General features: G+C 38.3%; 1 protein-coding gene across 3 annotated transcripts; it reads right to left on the bottom strand.

The window, feature by feature from the left end:
* Positions 1-2,170: 2,170 nt before the first annotated feature.
* On the bottom strand, positions 2,171-16,753 carry LOC146473917 (adipolin-like). Of its 3 annotated transcripts, XM_085117957.1 has the most exons (9): positions 16,454-16,753; positions 16,180-16,314; positions 9,519-9,641; positions 8,719-8,839; positions 8,259-8,296; positions 7,455-7,574; positions 5,567-5,757; positions 4,581-4,659; positions 2,171-3,852 (listed from the first exon to the last, which is right to left on the bottom strand). In XM_085117957.1, exons 2-9 carry the CDS (start codon positions 16,288-16,290, stop codon positions 3,754-3,756), a joined length of 882 nt encoding a protein of 293 aa, XP_084974083.1. In that variant the 5' UTR covers positions 16,291-16,314; positions 16,454-16,753; the 3' UTR covers positions 2,171-3,753. The 3 variants fall into 3 exon arrangements, with proteins under 3 accessions (XP_084974083.1, XP_084974081.1, XP_084974082.1); XM_085117955.1 differs by lacking the exons at positions 16,180-16,314; positions 16,454-16,753 and adding an exon at positions 14,679-14,954; XM_085117956.1 differs by lacking the exons at positions 16,180-16,314; positions 16,454-16,753 and adding an exon at positions 14,721-14,954.
* Positions 16,754-16,968: the final 215 nt, after the last annotated feature.

Below are 16,968 nucleotides of genomic sequence, written 5' to 3'. Positions count from 1 at the left end.
GAGGTTTTTCGGAGCTAAAATTGCAAAAAAAAAAAAAAATGAATAACTAAAAAAAAATAAAATAAAATAAAACAATAATAATAATAATAATAATAATAATAATAATAATAATAATAATAATAATAATACTAATAATAATAATAGTAATAACTGAATAATAATAATAATAATTTTCAAAATGGTTTCCATAAGTTAGTATTAAAAAATGAATAAACTAAAAAAAAAAGAATAAAATAATAATAATAATAATAATAATAATAATAATAATAATAATAATAATAATAATAATAATAATACTTTATTTGGCGCATCGACATTAGTGGCCACTGTGTAATTTTAAAGACATGCAATCAGTTATTTTTCAGGCAAGCTAAGGGAATATTGTCCGATATACAAGCAAGCCAAAAAAAAGGTTTAATTATGTTATGACCTTTCGATAGTTCCTAAACCGTGCGAGGGTAAAACGCAGTGCCTCGCTATTCTGGATTCGTTATAACAGATTTCTGTTTCAGTGCGTAGCAAGCTACGCAATGGGACATCCAAAACAAAGAAAATTCAAGCTGACTCGATGAAGTCGCTTTGTTTTGGATTTCCCAGTGTGCAACTTGCTCTCCAGCGTGGCGAATTCTGTACCATGTGACCGTTCGCTGCAAAGGGCCCATTACTCTAACAAAATCACTAGGGACTGAAACAGCGCAATGAACCAATCAGAATTCGAAGCAGATACATGTAACCGGCGCGAAGCGCGGGAAAATGCGTGCGAACAAGTGAGAAAGTGGACGAGTTTTTCTAACCAATCACTGAACGAAGTTAAGCAAAACCAAAGCAAACGCGAATTACTTTTGACACTCAACTGAAACCCTCTCTATGACTTAGAACAAGTAATAATCAAAGATTAGGGAGTGCGTTCAATGATCTCGATCCCAGGCTTTGTCTCAGGCTCCTTTGTGATGTCACCGCCCCTGCAAAAAATCTGCGGGGGATGCCATTTGCACGCCCCAAGATCCATCCATTCATTCCAGCAATCAACGTTGTCCCATAGAATCTCGACTCCAATCCGTTTTATCGAGTTTTAGGAGTGCGTTCTTCCCAATCGAACGCAATAAATGCTTTAGCGTAATACTAATAATAATCAAAGGTGAATATACAGAGCTGAAATGTGACGAGAAAGCAAACACAAGTATTAGTCATATATTGCGGCTAGCTCAGGTCTGGGGAGAATAATTTTTCTTCCAGTCGGCGATCTTATCAAACAACCACCACGAGACTGAGTATCACCAAACGATTTCCCTACGTGCTCTAAATCCGTTCAAAATGTCTCTAGTATTTATTTTACTGAATTCCATCTTTTAACCAAGGCAGCTGCGTGAGAGTCGCTAGAAAAGGTTGGCGAGGGAGAAAGGAATTGCCTCACTCTTTAGCTTCCTCTTCCTAGTGCCTGCTAATACAGGATACAGGGTGCAAGGCCACAGCCACAATACGAGATTCTAGTACCATTTGGAGCTCTTTCCGTACTTTACACCCATCTTTAATTTCTCTCCTCTCACTCACGGCCTTTATATGTATAGGTGTAGCCTGCCAGGCATAGAAAAGAGCCGTCTAGAAAGCCGTCTTTCGTATGCCCTTGTCCTATTTAACTCCCTCGGCGCATCATTTTCATAGTAAAAGCCAGTAAATTTGTTTGGAAGGACCACCGCAACAAAACAATATTTCGAAAGGCACGGCCTTTCTTCTTCGGGTTTTGTTTCACAGACTGACCTTAAGGCAAAAGACGATACTATTGAAAACAGAAGGAGATGTAATTAGATACCATAACTGACATAAACTAAAGTAAAAAAAAAAAAAAGGCAAACGAACAAACAAAAACGTTCCAATTTGAAATTTGAAAATGCAACTTGCCAATAGGCATCAGCAAAACAGCTTACGTTACAACGTAGAAAACGAAAACGAAAAAAACGTAACAATCGGAAATTTGTGAAAGCATCACGACATTGGAGGTTGAAAGACGGGAAAGATGTTTATTTACCATCTATCCTATTTATACCTGGGAGTTAAGAAGTTTTACCTCTGTCGATGAGGTATGCTTTAAATTGTAACATCTTTTGTCATGGAGTCAGTTTAGTGTTTGAAATCAAATCCAGGTCATCTGGTCAAGTTACTAGTCATCCTCTAATTTCCGTCTATTTCACCCACAAGTCTTCAATGAAGTTTTATTGTTCTTTAATTAACTTTACATATTAAAAGGCAATCTGTATCTACAATAATAAACTAGCTTAATCATCATGAACGGGTTTAATTAATTAATTAATTAATTAATTAATTTAATTTTGTTTAATTGCTGTTTAAATACAAGCAAACTTTAATCCCTTTACGACCCAAGAACACTGTGAAATGCACAATTTGGTTATAATCTACAACAGGCTATAGACGGACTAATTCCCAGAATAACTTCAGGAAATAACAACAACAAAAAAGGATCAGAACTACATGGACATGCTGCTCGACATCTTTCTTTAAAAAGAGAGGTCAGTAACGCAAACCAATGAGTCCTTAGCACAGAAAAAAACCGGTATACTATCATTGCCATGCGTCGAAAAATTGCGACCAATGACAAGCGCAGGAAAAACTAAAACCGTAACAAAGCGCGGGAAAATCAGCAAGCGGTGCCAAGGGTGGGAAAACATGTAACCTTTATCAAGCGCGGGAACATATTACATGATTAGAACTACATGTACAATCACAGGCTAGAGACCGCACAACACAAAAGCCTCTGAAAGCAAATATAAGTTAATTACAAAAATTATTCAATACTGGTCTAATCTGCAGGTGTAGAGTCTTTTTGCTCTTGCTTGGTGAAGATATTATTGATGGTCCAGACATTAAAATAGCGAATCAAATTATGGTCCAAAGGCCCCAGAATATTTTAAAATAACTCCCTTCACAAACGTCCACAATCTAGATCTGATATTATTAGATAATCTTTTCTGATAACTGTCAGATTTGTGTTTACCTTAATACAGTACCTACAACCTCAGAAAATTCTCAAACCCAGGACGCCTATCTTTATTCATCATTCTTCGACGGAGAAAAAGAGACAAACATAATTAGTTTCTTTTCCTCAGCATTAAGGCACTTTGAATTTCTAAAAGACAGCGTCAGGAGAATTTCCTGGAATCTGACGCTTGTATCTTGATTTTGTTCAGTGGTCTTCAAGTGACGAAATTAAAAATATCAGCCAGTGGTGTCCTGGGAACGAGAATGAAGGCGAAGTGTCATGAGGTGCGCATGCGTCATCTTCAGTTATGCCACACACAGCATAATAATACCGAAGGACAAAACGAAAAGGAGAAAAAAATGCAGTTGCTTATTCCATCATCGCATACGTGAAATTAATTCAACGATTTTTCTTCCCTTCGAAGCTTCCTCAGCTAGTTGAAACTGTGTTTATTTAACGAGCCAAACTTAATGTTGTTTTCTGTATCTCATGAAAGGTTGACAAACAGCTTGTTGTAGCATCTCATGGCACTAATTGCTGAAGCCCACCAGTTAACTATAAAGTGTGAACGTGAAACGATGAAACAAACCAATCTAACTGCTATTCAGCTCTATCGATAACTCAAAAATGCTGCAAAATAAAAGATAATATCTCTTCGTTCGTTTGTGTTTTCAATCTTTAGGAGAGACTGCTGTTGGTTCCAGTTTTAGAGCCTCGTTCCCATCACGTGCGTGGGAACTCTCTTGTTACTTCACGTCTTAGCGACCAATCATGAGGCCAGAAAAAGAGGACTTCTCCAAAATACTGACTGGCTTGTTAGTGTTGTTTTCGATGTATATCGATACATAATGCCCTGCCTGATAGAAAATAATAAAAAAAATTATTGCCTTGTATGTATGACGCACAATCTGTTACAAGATTTCAATTTTGTGTAATAGAGCAGTTTTGATTTGAATGTCGTAGAACCAAAACCAAAGTAATTACTCTGACCAATCGCAACACACTTAACAGCGAAATGAACCAATCAGAACCCGCAACAAACACATGTAACCGGCGCCAAGCGCGGGAAAACTCGTGCGAGCGAGGCACGATTGGGTTTGGTTTTAATTCTCATTGGTTTTGAAAGTGGCGGCAATTTTCTCAACCAACCACAAAGCGTGGCAAAGCAACCAAAGCAAACGCGCATCGACTTTCGACACTCAATTGAAAACCGTTCTGGAGTATGACTATGTTTATCTTTTGACGAAAGAGAAGGCGAATAGGCCACCTGCTGTCATATTTACTTTAGAAAGGTAAAAGACATATCGAAATCAAAGGAAATCGAAAACGAGCGACAACCTTTTGTTCAAAATGGCTCAAGTCGTTTTCGGAAGCTATAAATAAGTATGTTTGGATGGCCATGGATAGGAAATGGATGGAAATTGGATTGAAACTCACCAATAAAATTGGGCCAACGGCTTCAGGTTCTTTTTACCCACGTAAATACGTGATGCAGGCTCAAGTCTCAAGATTAAATGTGTGTTACAAGTAACAAACAAACAAAGAACAAGAGACAACATAAAATGAATAAATTAGGGATATGTACCTTGAGCATCAACATTCCAGTCACTGACGCCGTAAACCTGAGACTGTTGCTCTCCATTCCTGTTATTGTAGTTAGAGACCTGAAAAACAAACGAGGACACTTTTTAAACCCCTGAAGACGAAGTAGATCACGAGAAGAAGTAAAAACGACAGCGCTGACGCAAGTGAGTCAAGTTCGTTTAATTTTTATTCGCAAAGAATGAATGTACAATGCAGGTGATGAAAATTGAAATGAAGGTGAAGTGCCCTTCGAAGTGCAGGCAGGTGTAAATTCAAAAAGAAGAAGCAATTAAAATGGACTCTGGTTTTGGGAGAGCTCTGTGGATACTGTGAATAATATTTTTGTCAATATCGTTATTGGTCTTTCGAGCTTTGGTCGCGAGACTATATAGCTACTTCAATTAACGTTGTCGGATCAAAGCTTAAAGCTTAAAAACGTCTTCAAAGAGGCTGCCACCGCATCTGTTTTATATCCTAACATTTCTTTCATCCGGCAAATGGCTCGCTATCCTATATCTTCACTGGACAGACGAGGCATAGCTGATTTTGATGAACCACACAATCTTGAGGTCTTGTCTTACAGCTTTATACTTTGATCCGACAACGTTAATTGAAATAGCTGTATACAGTATACAGTAAATATACTGCAGACACAGCGGCAAAATGAGTGCGCATACTCCGCAAATTGTGACTCGAGCGAGAATCGATTACGAATGCTCCACTTCACACCTGTTACCACAATGTTTTTTTTTGTTGAATAAGATGTGTGATGGAGGAAGTTCGAAGGAACCTTTCCTGAAAGCGACAACCTTATCTATTTTGATTTGGGCTTATCCACGCGAAATGAGAACAAGTAATGGGAATTTTAAAAATGCCACCATTTTGCCGAGTAAGATTGCTCACGCGTGACGAGCATGCGCACTCATTTTGCCGCTGTGTCTATAGTGCAGTGTTGCAGTTACGCATGCGTATAAGGTGCATACTCACGTGTTCAATTCGCAAAGGGAGCTGATGCAGATGCTGATTTTCACGAAGTCTCGCGGGCGCAGGTTTGCCTCTCGGTCACGTGATATTAGCAAGGAAGCTGATAGTTGGTAGATACCGCTGTATCGAATAACGTATCGACCAGAACGCGGCTCAAAATCATTTCCGCGCACAAATGTCCCAGGATGATCGGTCTGTGAAGAAACATCACGGTTATTTTCAATGATATACCGGCGAAATATTACCAAAATAACTAAATACGAAAACTCAGACCGTCGCGCCAAACCAGATTTAATGCCCAAATTAACAAAAAGGTTTAGCGTTTAACGGTAGAATGCGTTAAAAATAACAGGAAAACACAACAAACAAATAAGTAATCGAAATTATATTACTCAGTGCCTGACCAGGATCATAACCTCAATCGATGCATATTAAATGGCGATTGCTATTAATTGAATTGGTATCGGCCAATAGATGACTAATCAATAATCCCGCAGAAGTGTACAAGAATCATGTCTAACAATTGTTGTTCGAAGTTTCCTAGGCTAATTTGGCCGGAAAATTATATTAGGTCTAACACTGTTTATGAAAGTTTTACAATTAATAAGCTTTACAGTGATATAAAGTTTTTCATGGTTTCATCGAGAGAAGCGCGCGTACGCAAGATTTCCGTGAAGACACCCGTGAAACCTATCAGTAACCTTTAAGCGACATGGCGCTCTCTGGCACTGTAGTTTAACATGGTAGACAATACTTGTACCTTATCAATTAAATTAAAGCGCCAACGAAAATGGCATTTTCGTTGGCGCTTTAATTCTATGATTCCATTGTAATATTCTGTGGCTGCATGGTCATAACGATAGTTCACGTTTTCACAGTGGCTTAGACAGTAAATACCCGCTGCTTCATATCTCGGTCGTTATCTTGCCATGTTGAACTTGTAAGTATTGGCTTGACTAATTATTATTATAGTTATGGACGTCCAAAGGGTATTTTCTTCTAAGCCAATGTTTTCTGAGTTTTAATAATTTCTCTAAATAAGATCCTGCGCCATTTTTATCACTGAGTGAAGTGATTCTTATATATTGGGTATTAAACTTGCCAAAATTTAGCCTGTAGAATTTTTTAATCCACAGTTTTTCGTACTCAGGTTTTTGCTTTATCTCAATGCCTGTTTCTCGAAAATACCGACAAGTATATTTTTTAAAAAAATTAGTTTTTATCAATTCGTGGTGAGCTTTAGTTCAAGCCTGCCCAATTCAATTAAATTTTAAAGAATTTTGCAGTAAGTAATAGTAATGATTGAATTACACACGGCCGGGTTTGCCAAAACTGGTCGCTCGGTCTTAAAATATTTGCCCTGCTTTAAGAAGGGTGTTTTCAAAAGGGTCATTAACTGTCCACCGTTAAATGGGTAAAACAAATAAAGATTTTTTCTTGTCCGGCAGCTGTCAACGGAAGGTTGAACAGAAAGCGTCAAATGTACGAAATTTTAACCCGATAACTATTTAGGATAATCGATTCTACTATCAGACGTGTGTAACTCTCCAGTGTCGTATTCTCCTTTCCTGACTTCACGCATTTGCCATAGCAATGTTGGGGAGAAGTTTTCAAAATATGAAGAGATTTCTTGTTGGCTGATCACATCCATGATTCTTATAACCTGCTGGTTGATTAAGCATTGATATTATAAACCCGGAGAAGTTTGATGTTGATCACTGTTGGTGTTTAACCACCAAGGAATCCATTGACTAGAAGTATAGTCCACTAAACCAGTGAAACCGGTTCACAGAGCACAAATATAGATTTCTAGCCGTCTGATAAATAACCATAATCTCATTACAAGTACAGACATGGTTGTAAGAGAAGTAACAGGTTGATCAATACTCACAGGCAGCTTGTAGTTTTTTAATTCCTGATGTGATTTCTTTGGAATAGTTACATCATGTCTAAGGACAGTATGATGCGCGGACAAGATATCAGGGATTCCTGCCGCCATTAGGCTGATGTTCTGGAAGAAAACAAGCACAAAAAGTAAAAGCCTGCTATTTCAAGGACGTTTTGTGCCTATTGCATTCTAGAACTGGTGTCTTTAAAGTAATATAAAGATCCTAAATAACGATAAAATGGATTTTAACTTGACTTTCCGATTACTGTGCTCGTAAAGTGTAAACGATAGTACGCATATGCTGGTATGCAATCTCGCACCCAGAGTCCTCAGGCACTTTGGCCAGCTGTTGGTCGCCAAGAGACCAACCGCTGGCCAAAGAACCTCGGGACTCTGGGTACGAAATTGGCTGGTATAAACAGGAGATTTCGATATAAGTATTAATCAGACGGCAACGAAGATGGCTGAGTGAAAACCGATAACTCTGGATTTCATATAAATAAACCCTGTGAATATTGTCAAACACTATAACCAAGAAAGGGTAACTGTTTGCCAGAATTGATGTCTCTTAGAGCGGACAGAATATGAGCCACGCCCAACAAACAAGATTCTGGTAACTTCTAGTGGTTCATTTCAAAATATCCCGCAGGCGCCATCGTCCCTACCCCTATCAAGTTGCCCCTAGGGGCAAATCATCGATTGACGTTCGGTTGTTACTCCGTCTGTATTTTCTTGATGTACTATTGGGCCGGTACTACGTACCCGATTCGATATTTGTTTGGGTTAACAAAACAGATTTTGTATTACCTGGTCTGCGATCCGCCTTGATCGTCGATTTGCACTCTCTATACCAAGAAAGAAGTATTAATGGTTGTAACATAATAAAGCAAAGGCTAGAAAATCTTGGGATACTTGTATATTTTCCCTCTATAGCCATATGCTATTTTCTTTTTGTACAAGATTGCCTCTTTCTGAAAAACCGGAAAAACTATACCGTAGAAAGAAGAGAATGGCATTTCAAAACACAGCTAAACAATAACTCTTAAATGGTACATATCTTTTTCCTCTTTTACATTGCATGTTTTATTATTTAATACTTTGTTACGGTGCCCTCAATTAGTTTAACTTGTAAAGCTCAACGCTTCTGAGACATTACTAAATCAAATCATATTCAAATCATTTTGTTTTTGTGTTTTGTAGAAAGACATTACATTTACTTTCTCCTCTCAGCTCGCATTTTACGTAATCAAACACAGATAAGTCTCACCCTGAACCATGCTCCTGAACTCTGCCATCATAGTGGCCTCGGTGATCTGGGCTCCAGGCGGGCCAACAGGACCGGGTGGACCTTGAGGGCCTGGGGGACCGGGACTAGGGTCACACTGAGACTAGAGGAGATAAATGTCAACAAAACAATTGAATAAATACGTATATCGGCCATGTATATTTTGCATCCTCCTCGGTGGTGCATCTCAGAGGATTATTAGAAAAACTCGTATTGCATTACTGATCAAATACAATAAACATGTTATTTTTTGATAAAGAATGAAAGATGACGAATTCTTAGCACCGTCATGAAATAAGGAAAACTTGTAAACTTGTAGCGAGGATGACACAAAGAAAAATATGACTCCTCGACGAGAATCGAACATTGTGTCAGGATCAGAAATTTCGAAAGCGTCTCGTGCATTGAAAAAATTAAAACCGGTAACATTTCTTGGCGTCATCTGATAAATCCATTATTAAAATACCAACTCCTAACAGACGGAGGGATTTTACAATATTGCATAGCAAAAAGAGTTATACAGTTAAAAAAAAATGCAACGTGATAGAACAGTGATAGAAAATATACAACATGCAAAATCAAAAAGACACGTATTTAAGAAAACACGTTTGAAGCGGTCTGTCGACATTTTGGGAAGAATAAAATCATGTCCACTCTTTCTAAATTTCCTAGCTTCACAGTTGGCAAGAGTTCATACAGCGGATGACCATGATTGCAAATGATTCATAACTCACGGTCTCGCGGTGATTTTAAAGTCACAAAGAGGAAAGAGATTAAGATACCTTGGAGGATTCTTTATTGTTTTTCTTTTCCTTTTCCTTTTTGTTCGTTTTCCCCCGTTTTCTGAAGAAGTTCCAACTTTCCGCTGGATTCAAGGAATCCGAACCATTATCGGCACTCTGTAACTATGGAAAGAAAACACATAATACCTGATTAGTTTATAAATACACTAGCTTATAAGGTCATCCAGTGAATCGTTTCCGATACACTCCTTTATTTTATAAGAACATTTTTTATAAGAACACTGAGGCTAAGATGAACTAAAATTTAAGAACATTCTAAGAACATTACCCAGGCTGAGAGTCAGTTAAGAACATTCATATTTTGACTGGCAAATATTTTCAAAATGAACGGTATAAATACATATAAACTTAAGTACGTGTAAAACTTCAGTCTACTGATACAGTTCAATTAACCAATTGATAGGTGTCTTAGCTCGGTCACGTCCGCATAGATTTATTGAAATACTATAACAGGCGGTAACTTAAGAACATCTTCAGAACTTTTCAGGCTCAAATTGCCAAAAAAATAAGAACGTTCGCCCTCAGCCCCAAAATTAGACGTTCTAAAAGGAGTGTAGTCTCAGGCCCGTAGCAGGGGAGGGGAGGGGTGGCAGGGGAGACTTGAGCCCCCCCTCCCCCAAGAAGTTTTGGAGGTTAAATAACAATGTCCCAAAAATATAATTAAAACAAATTTACGTGCATCAATTAGTCTTGAATTCTGACGCTACAAGTGCCTTTTCACAACCGTTAATAATCTGTTTACTACCTGTCAGTTTCCTTCGCTAACAGTTTGTTTTTATATAGCTGTTTCGACAAAGGTTGCCCAAAAAAGCGTAAAAGTTTACTAAATCTACAGCTTTCTTGATGTTCTCGTTGCATCTCAAACTCCCTAATCGGTCTGTTTGTTTTTTGGAGCGACGGGGGAGGGGTTAGTTTTGTTTAACCAATTTGCTCGGCCCCTTCAGTTGTTTTAGCCTTGCTACGGGCCTGAGTCTCTAAAAGGGGTACGACCTGCACCATTTACAGCGTTTCACACTGGTCGAGAGAACAAAAAAAAAACGAACAAACAGAAAAATTTTTCTAGCCCTAAAAACAATGGAGCTGCAGCCATAGAGCTTTAGAAGAGGCGCAGTCCTATTGTTAAAAGGATCGCCAAATTTCTCCTTCCTGGAACTACCGAAGACCTGCAAATATGATGATTTTATTTTTCCTTGGTCTGGTGAGAATGGTTGTATGCTAATTTGCCGAGAAAATACAAAGACGACTGGTTTTGAAGTTGTTAGAGTTGATGATGGATTCTCCTGGACGGAGACTTCGAGTTACCTTTTAAGACTTTTAACATCTCGAGAAACGAAATCTCAAGTAAATATCTTTGTTAACTGCCTATACAAGACATGAGTGTTCAGCTACCAACTACTATTACTATTTCTCTGGACAATGTAGGAAAAAACACAAATATTTATGTTGCGGAGAAATTTACGAAAAAAAGCAAGATGAGTCGAAAAAGCTTTCATTTCCTAAGTGGAGAACATTGAGATCTTAGCGATGTACTTATTCATAGTACAAATCAAGGCAAAAATGACCACAATTAATCTGGAGTTTAGACATGCCTTATATCAGTTAGGGGTCAGTTTTGCCGTCCTAAGCTTACGAGAAAAAATTTAAAGTCTTTTAAAAGTCTTAATCAGATCCCAGTTAAGATATACTTTAGTAGGCTTTTAAGACTTAGCATGCTTTGGGAAATATGTCATTCAGTTCAATGCAACGAAGACGGAATGTCGGGATTACAGTAATTGGAAGTCTACCTTCTTATTTAATAGGTCCAAGGTCCAATATATCAGACTTATTAAATAGCAGAACAGTAATGAGTGATAAGGTCAATATGAACTACAAAGGGAGGGAAAAGGGCTCGGGTTTAATCAAGTAATTTTATAAAAAAAAATGTCTCATTACACTCTATGACACCGCTCAGCTTAATTTCTGAATAGGAGTGCAAATTTTTAATCGCTGAAAGATTTAGGACATTTCTTCACGTAAAAAATAATGGACAGCTTTGGGTGTCAGTACCTTTGCACTTTATTGAGTGCTTACGTGAACCAACCTCTTGAATCAATCGAAGCTTGCACAGACTAAGAATATTTCTTTCGCATTCTTTTCCCAGTCTCCTACAGTTTGTCAAAATAGTGTATCACTTTGCTAACATAATGTGATGATATGGCAAAAGTAAAATATAATTGCTTTAACTTGAAAGAGAACCAAATAGATTTTAACAATGGAACATACGAGTTCATATGGAACGGCACGCATAACTACGTGTCGGGTACTGAGACATTTATTTTTACGCAGTCACCTCAAGATTTCACTCCAAACTTTTGCGGTCAACATAAATCTCCATATCAGGAAGTTAAAAAATAATTTCTTATATTGGATATAATGCTATGTCGGAATGAACGCGCTGATGAAACGAATTTGATCTACAGGATCTTAAATTACTGAAAGATTCTACCGATTGATGTTCGGTGGGTCATCACTGCATTTTTGCATTAAATCGTTGTCCAGACTGCATTGTGGAAGAAAACCAGTGTTTCTTTGGTGTTTTATAACATAAAACTTTAGCAACATGGAAATTTTGAATTAATCATTCCTTTCGTTTTCAAAGGTACGAAACAAATGTCGTGAATAGAGCAAAATGAACGCAGCTTGGATTTTCGGAAAGCCGAAAGCAGGTCGTTAAACCACGACTTTTAAAAACTTAGCTAAAGAATTCGAAAACTGTATTAACGTAAACAAATTTTCCTTTCAAAGGGAGTTATAATAAGGGAGTAGATATCTACAATAGTTTACCATGCATGTGATTTAAAAGAGAATCAATGCAAACCATAAGTAGGAATTTAGGATATTCTGCTTGTTAACAAATCAGGTAGCATCTCTCTGTCTAGCTTTTCTACCAGAATCCAAATATGTTACACGGTATTACTGTAACTTCAAAGTCATCAAAATAACATTGTGGTACTAGTGAATAGAAGTCTTCTAGATAAATCTAGAAAGGCTTTTGAGGTTTACAGTTCAATGTCATGACTTTTGTTAAGAAACACTAATTTAACGATGCACGTAAGTGATTTTGGGCGAATAAAGTTGAATTAAATTGAATTGAAGGTTCGACAACGGCGATCTTGAAAAACAGAAAACGACACTTCACTTGAAGTATTTTTCTTAAATATATTGCCCCCAAGACATTCGGTCCGTACTCAACAACGAACTAGTTAATTGAAGACCCATTTAGAAACTCATGTTTCATGTTTCCCGTTTTGAAGATATTTTAATAAACCTGACATAGCTGAACATGAGAAGTTAATTGGTTGCGATGTCACTAAAACTGACACGAAAGACAATCTATGGCTAGTTTCATCAAAGTTTATCTTGCACCAGCGAATATGGACATTGCTCTCCTCTTGAAAGGTCGCTAGATTGATGAACACCTAAACTGTGCCCATTTAAATGACAGCAGGCTATATTCCTTATATATCATCACATACTACTTATTTGCTTGAAACTACAATTTGTGACTTTGTTATACAATTCTAAACTAAAAGACTCTTTTGCAGAGGGACTCGGCTAATTTTACCCAAAACTTATACTCCTTCGATGGATATATCGATAACCTCAGAAACAATATTATTTGACGTTCTCAAGTCTTTGATTGATATATCGACTTCTGAAAGCTATAAACTTTGGTTTTAACCTCAAAAGGCCCTTGACACTCATCAGCTATGTCCATCCGGTTAGAATTGCTTGTAGACGGAAAAACCCAGACTTTCGTGCTAACTGTACTGATCCTTTTATCCTACAAGCTCAAGTGTCAGACTGAGCTCTTGGTTATTTTCATTGTAAGAAATGTGCAGATTCCCTCTTCCAAAACTGATCTACTGTCTTTAGTTATTAGACTTAACGGAAGGCGAAGAGAATCTATTGTTGGGCTATTGAGATATTTACACAGGATAAAATATTCTTAAAACATTGCCAACAGCTTGAAGCGAGCCATTAGATGCTGCCGAAACTATCAACGGGCTTAAAATTCAATTAACTGTTTTTTTATTACACGCGTGCAGGATGATAATAACGGGAAACAGATCGTTTATGTCAGCTAATTGGACGGAATGTGCTCAAAAAGAGATTTCTTTTGAATGGCCGAAATAATCGTGTTACGACCACCTTGTAAATGCGATAAACAGTTCCTATTAAAAGAAAGTAGTTATCAAGTGATTGTCATACCACAAGAAAGTCAGAAATTACTTATTTAAAAATGGCAACATTTTATCATAGATAGTTAGGGCGACCTTTTTTTGTTTATGGGGTCATCACGATTTCCAAACAACACCAAAAGACGGAGTATACTTGCAAGCTTTCATTTACACTATCTTCAAGAAACCTTAAATATGCCTTAGTTACGCTGTCGAAGAGCCTTGTTTTTGGGTAAATGTATTGTGATTTGTTTAAAAAACTCATCCGAAAGTGAGAACAATATGGCTATCAATGGTATTTGACAATGACCTAAGGCGTATTACGGGCCCTGCTCGTTTTAGAAACACAAGGCATGTAAAAAAATGTTGTGAGATGATCGTAGGCATAACTCATCTTCCGCATGAAGGTCGGCATCCACTGCAAAATGCCGCAACGTTTTCACTGCCGATGATTTCTGGCAAAGAAACCGCCTGAAGATAAGAAAAGGTTAATGCTCTTTTTACGGCCCTTGTTCAATCGGCAAAAACACAGAGAAACAAGGTAAACATATGAATAGCTGTCCTTATCTATCAATAGCTTTCTCAGCGTTCTTTCTAAGTCGTTGCAAACTAAAAATAGAGGCAAGTTTGTCCGGGTGAAACTGACAAAAGGACCTCGTTTAGCGTTTAAATCTTGCGAAAGTTTTGATAGAAAATCTACTCCGTTATCGCTGCGTTTTTCGTCTCAGTAAAGGACTGTCCAAGATGAAAATGAAACCCCATTGAGAAATATAAATAAATCGGGGAAAGCCACCTCCGGGTGTAGGCGTGGGAACAGACATACCAAGAGCACCACAAGCTTGCCATCTGTTGGTACCAAACTAACATTTCACGAGAAAGCACTCTTTCACAACACCAGAAACAAGAAAGCGAATCTTACTTTGGAATTCCCTAGGCTTACAGGCTTTTTTCTCGTATTTACCTGACTGTTGTGTGAAGTCTGGGTCGACACGATTCCTGGTGGATTCGCAGTGGGGGAAACATTTGAAATTTGGAAGCAAAACAGCACCGTTGTCCCGACGAAGATCACGTAGCGAACAACGCCCCAAGATCGCGGAACAGCCATTTCGCGTGGAGAGAGCGGCGAAGCTTGTTGGGAAACACTGGTCGAAAAGCCAACGTGCGCTTTAATTTATGCGCTTCTCGGGAATACAGGAGGTCCAGAGTATTAAGAAATATAATATTGGTATTTCCCCTTAAGGGTGGAGGTCGCGTTGATACCATCGGTTTCTCAAATGTAATTGCGCAGAAATTTAACCCCTTGTTGTTGAGTTTGGAGATTTGTTTTTCATTTGATATGCAAATGTCGTGGATAGGGGCGTTGAGAGGGGCACAAACGAAATTGCACCCATCTGCAGAAAACTTTCAGAAACTGTTCTCTACGAAGAGGCTCATGCGTCACTTTCGTTAAGAGCTAATTACTCAACAAGAGGAAGCCACAAAAGTGGTTGGATAAATAATTGGAGCACGGCAAACATGAATTAAACGCACAGCACTAATTCTCATCAATACTCACAGGCACCGCCCATCAAATTAATATAAGGGTTCAGTAATGACACTGGTTATGTTCCTAATCGATGGGGAGGAGGCAAAAATCTGATGTTTACCAGTTGATGAGATTCTGTCAGCATGCCAAATTTTACACTCTCCGCAACAATCCAAAAATTCGGTCGGTAATTTCGTGTAAATTTAAAAAGGAAAGCAAAGAGGAACTTCAGCTGTGAATTCACCGCGGAAACAGTTTGTCTTCTAATCTGACGGTGTTTTTGCACGCAAGACTCGGCGTTATTTTTGTGTGGTGTTTGATGAAAAACATGGATTTTGGTTAGAAATAGAAATGCCATGTCGTGTCGTTAAGTTCCCTCATTTCCTTTTATTCAACTTGTTTCTATTATAAACGGGTATTAAAACAGCTTCGTGTAATTTGTTGATTGTTTCCATTTTAATCGCAACTTCTTTCGCACAAATTAATCCCGAACAATACCTGAACAGTAGATTTGAATCAGATACACAATTAAAAAAGTATAAACCCCCTCCAACTATAGCTGCTGGTTCTTGATCCCTTGTCTAACAAAGATTCTCAGACTTAAGTAGTCGGCATATAGGGTCTAACAAAAACCCTGTTAAAATGCATTTGTTTTAGAAACAATTTTGCGCATTACTGGATTAGATCCAGGTCATGCGTGTACTGGACAATATCACATGACCATGGGGTAAATACGAAATTTGTCTGTGGCAGCCGGGGGGTCAAGATACCGTATGCCTTTTCCCGTCATTTGGCCAATCTTGGTGAGATTTATAGCTTTTCTACTGTTGCACTTTCCTGTTAAAGTGATCATAAACATTAACACACAAAAAATTGTACATTAAGAAATACTTACCGGGGTGAATGAATTGCGATATCGGCGTGTTCCTGACAGTTTCTTGCCGGATGATGCCATCTTGGTCAAATCCAGAACAAGCAATAACGCAAAAGCGATGGTTACTCGCATTTTTCCGTCGAAAAACTGAAAGACCTAACAGGTGGAGAGTAGAAGTTTTAGGTTGGGTCAATTGCCTTTGGGTTGCTTCACACAACACTGGCACGTTTCTTATCGTCTTTATAATCCCGCGTGTGAATAGCCTGGAAAGCGGAGGCCAACTAGTTGCACTTACCTTGTGATAACTGAAATTCTTTAAATGTTCAGTGGTTTTTCCTGCAGCTTGGCTTTCACGGTAACAGAGGGCCGTTTATAGTTCACGACCAACAGCGATCAGAGGCCAGCGTACGTTGACACTCACGAGATAAATGACTACAAAATGGATACAAATGACCTCCTGACAGGGGAATACGGGGATTTATACACCGCGGCCGAGCTGATGATTTACGCTTATCAACCTTAGAGATCGAGCCAATCGACAACCAATGGCAGCACGTCGACCCCACGTCGATTTAGCCGATTGTCATTCACAAAAGGGCCTCTCGATAATTGTGTGAACTATCTTGAAGGATCGATGAAAGATAAAAAACGAGCGCCCGTATAGCGGTCCCTTTGCAACGATATACGGTGTTTTCGAAGAGGAAATACCCGTTGCTGCGTGAATATTCGCTGTCAATGTGTCTTTGTTTGGAGCCAGTGGTCTGGAATTTTTCCCGAAAAATTGCTACTCAGACTTGAAGGACTCGAAGA

This window comes from Pavona decussata, unplaced genomic scaffold (assembly GCF_977016875.1).
Source record: "Pavona decussata unplaced genomic scaffold, jaPavDecu1.1 SCAFFOLD_92, whole genome shotgun sequence".
Lineage (NCBI taxonomy): Eukaryota > Metazoa > Cnidaria > Anthozoa > Scleractinia > Agariciidae > Pavona > Pavona decussata.
Note: the sequence above shows the minus strand (reverse complement) of the source record. Positions and strands in the feature narration are given on the sequence as shown.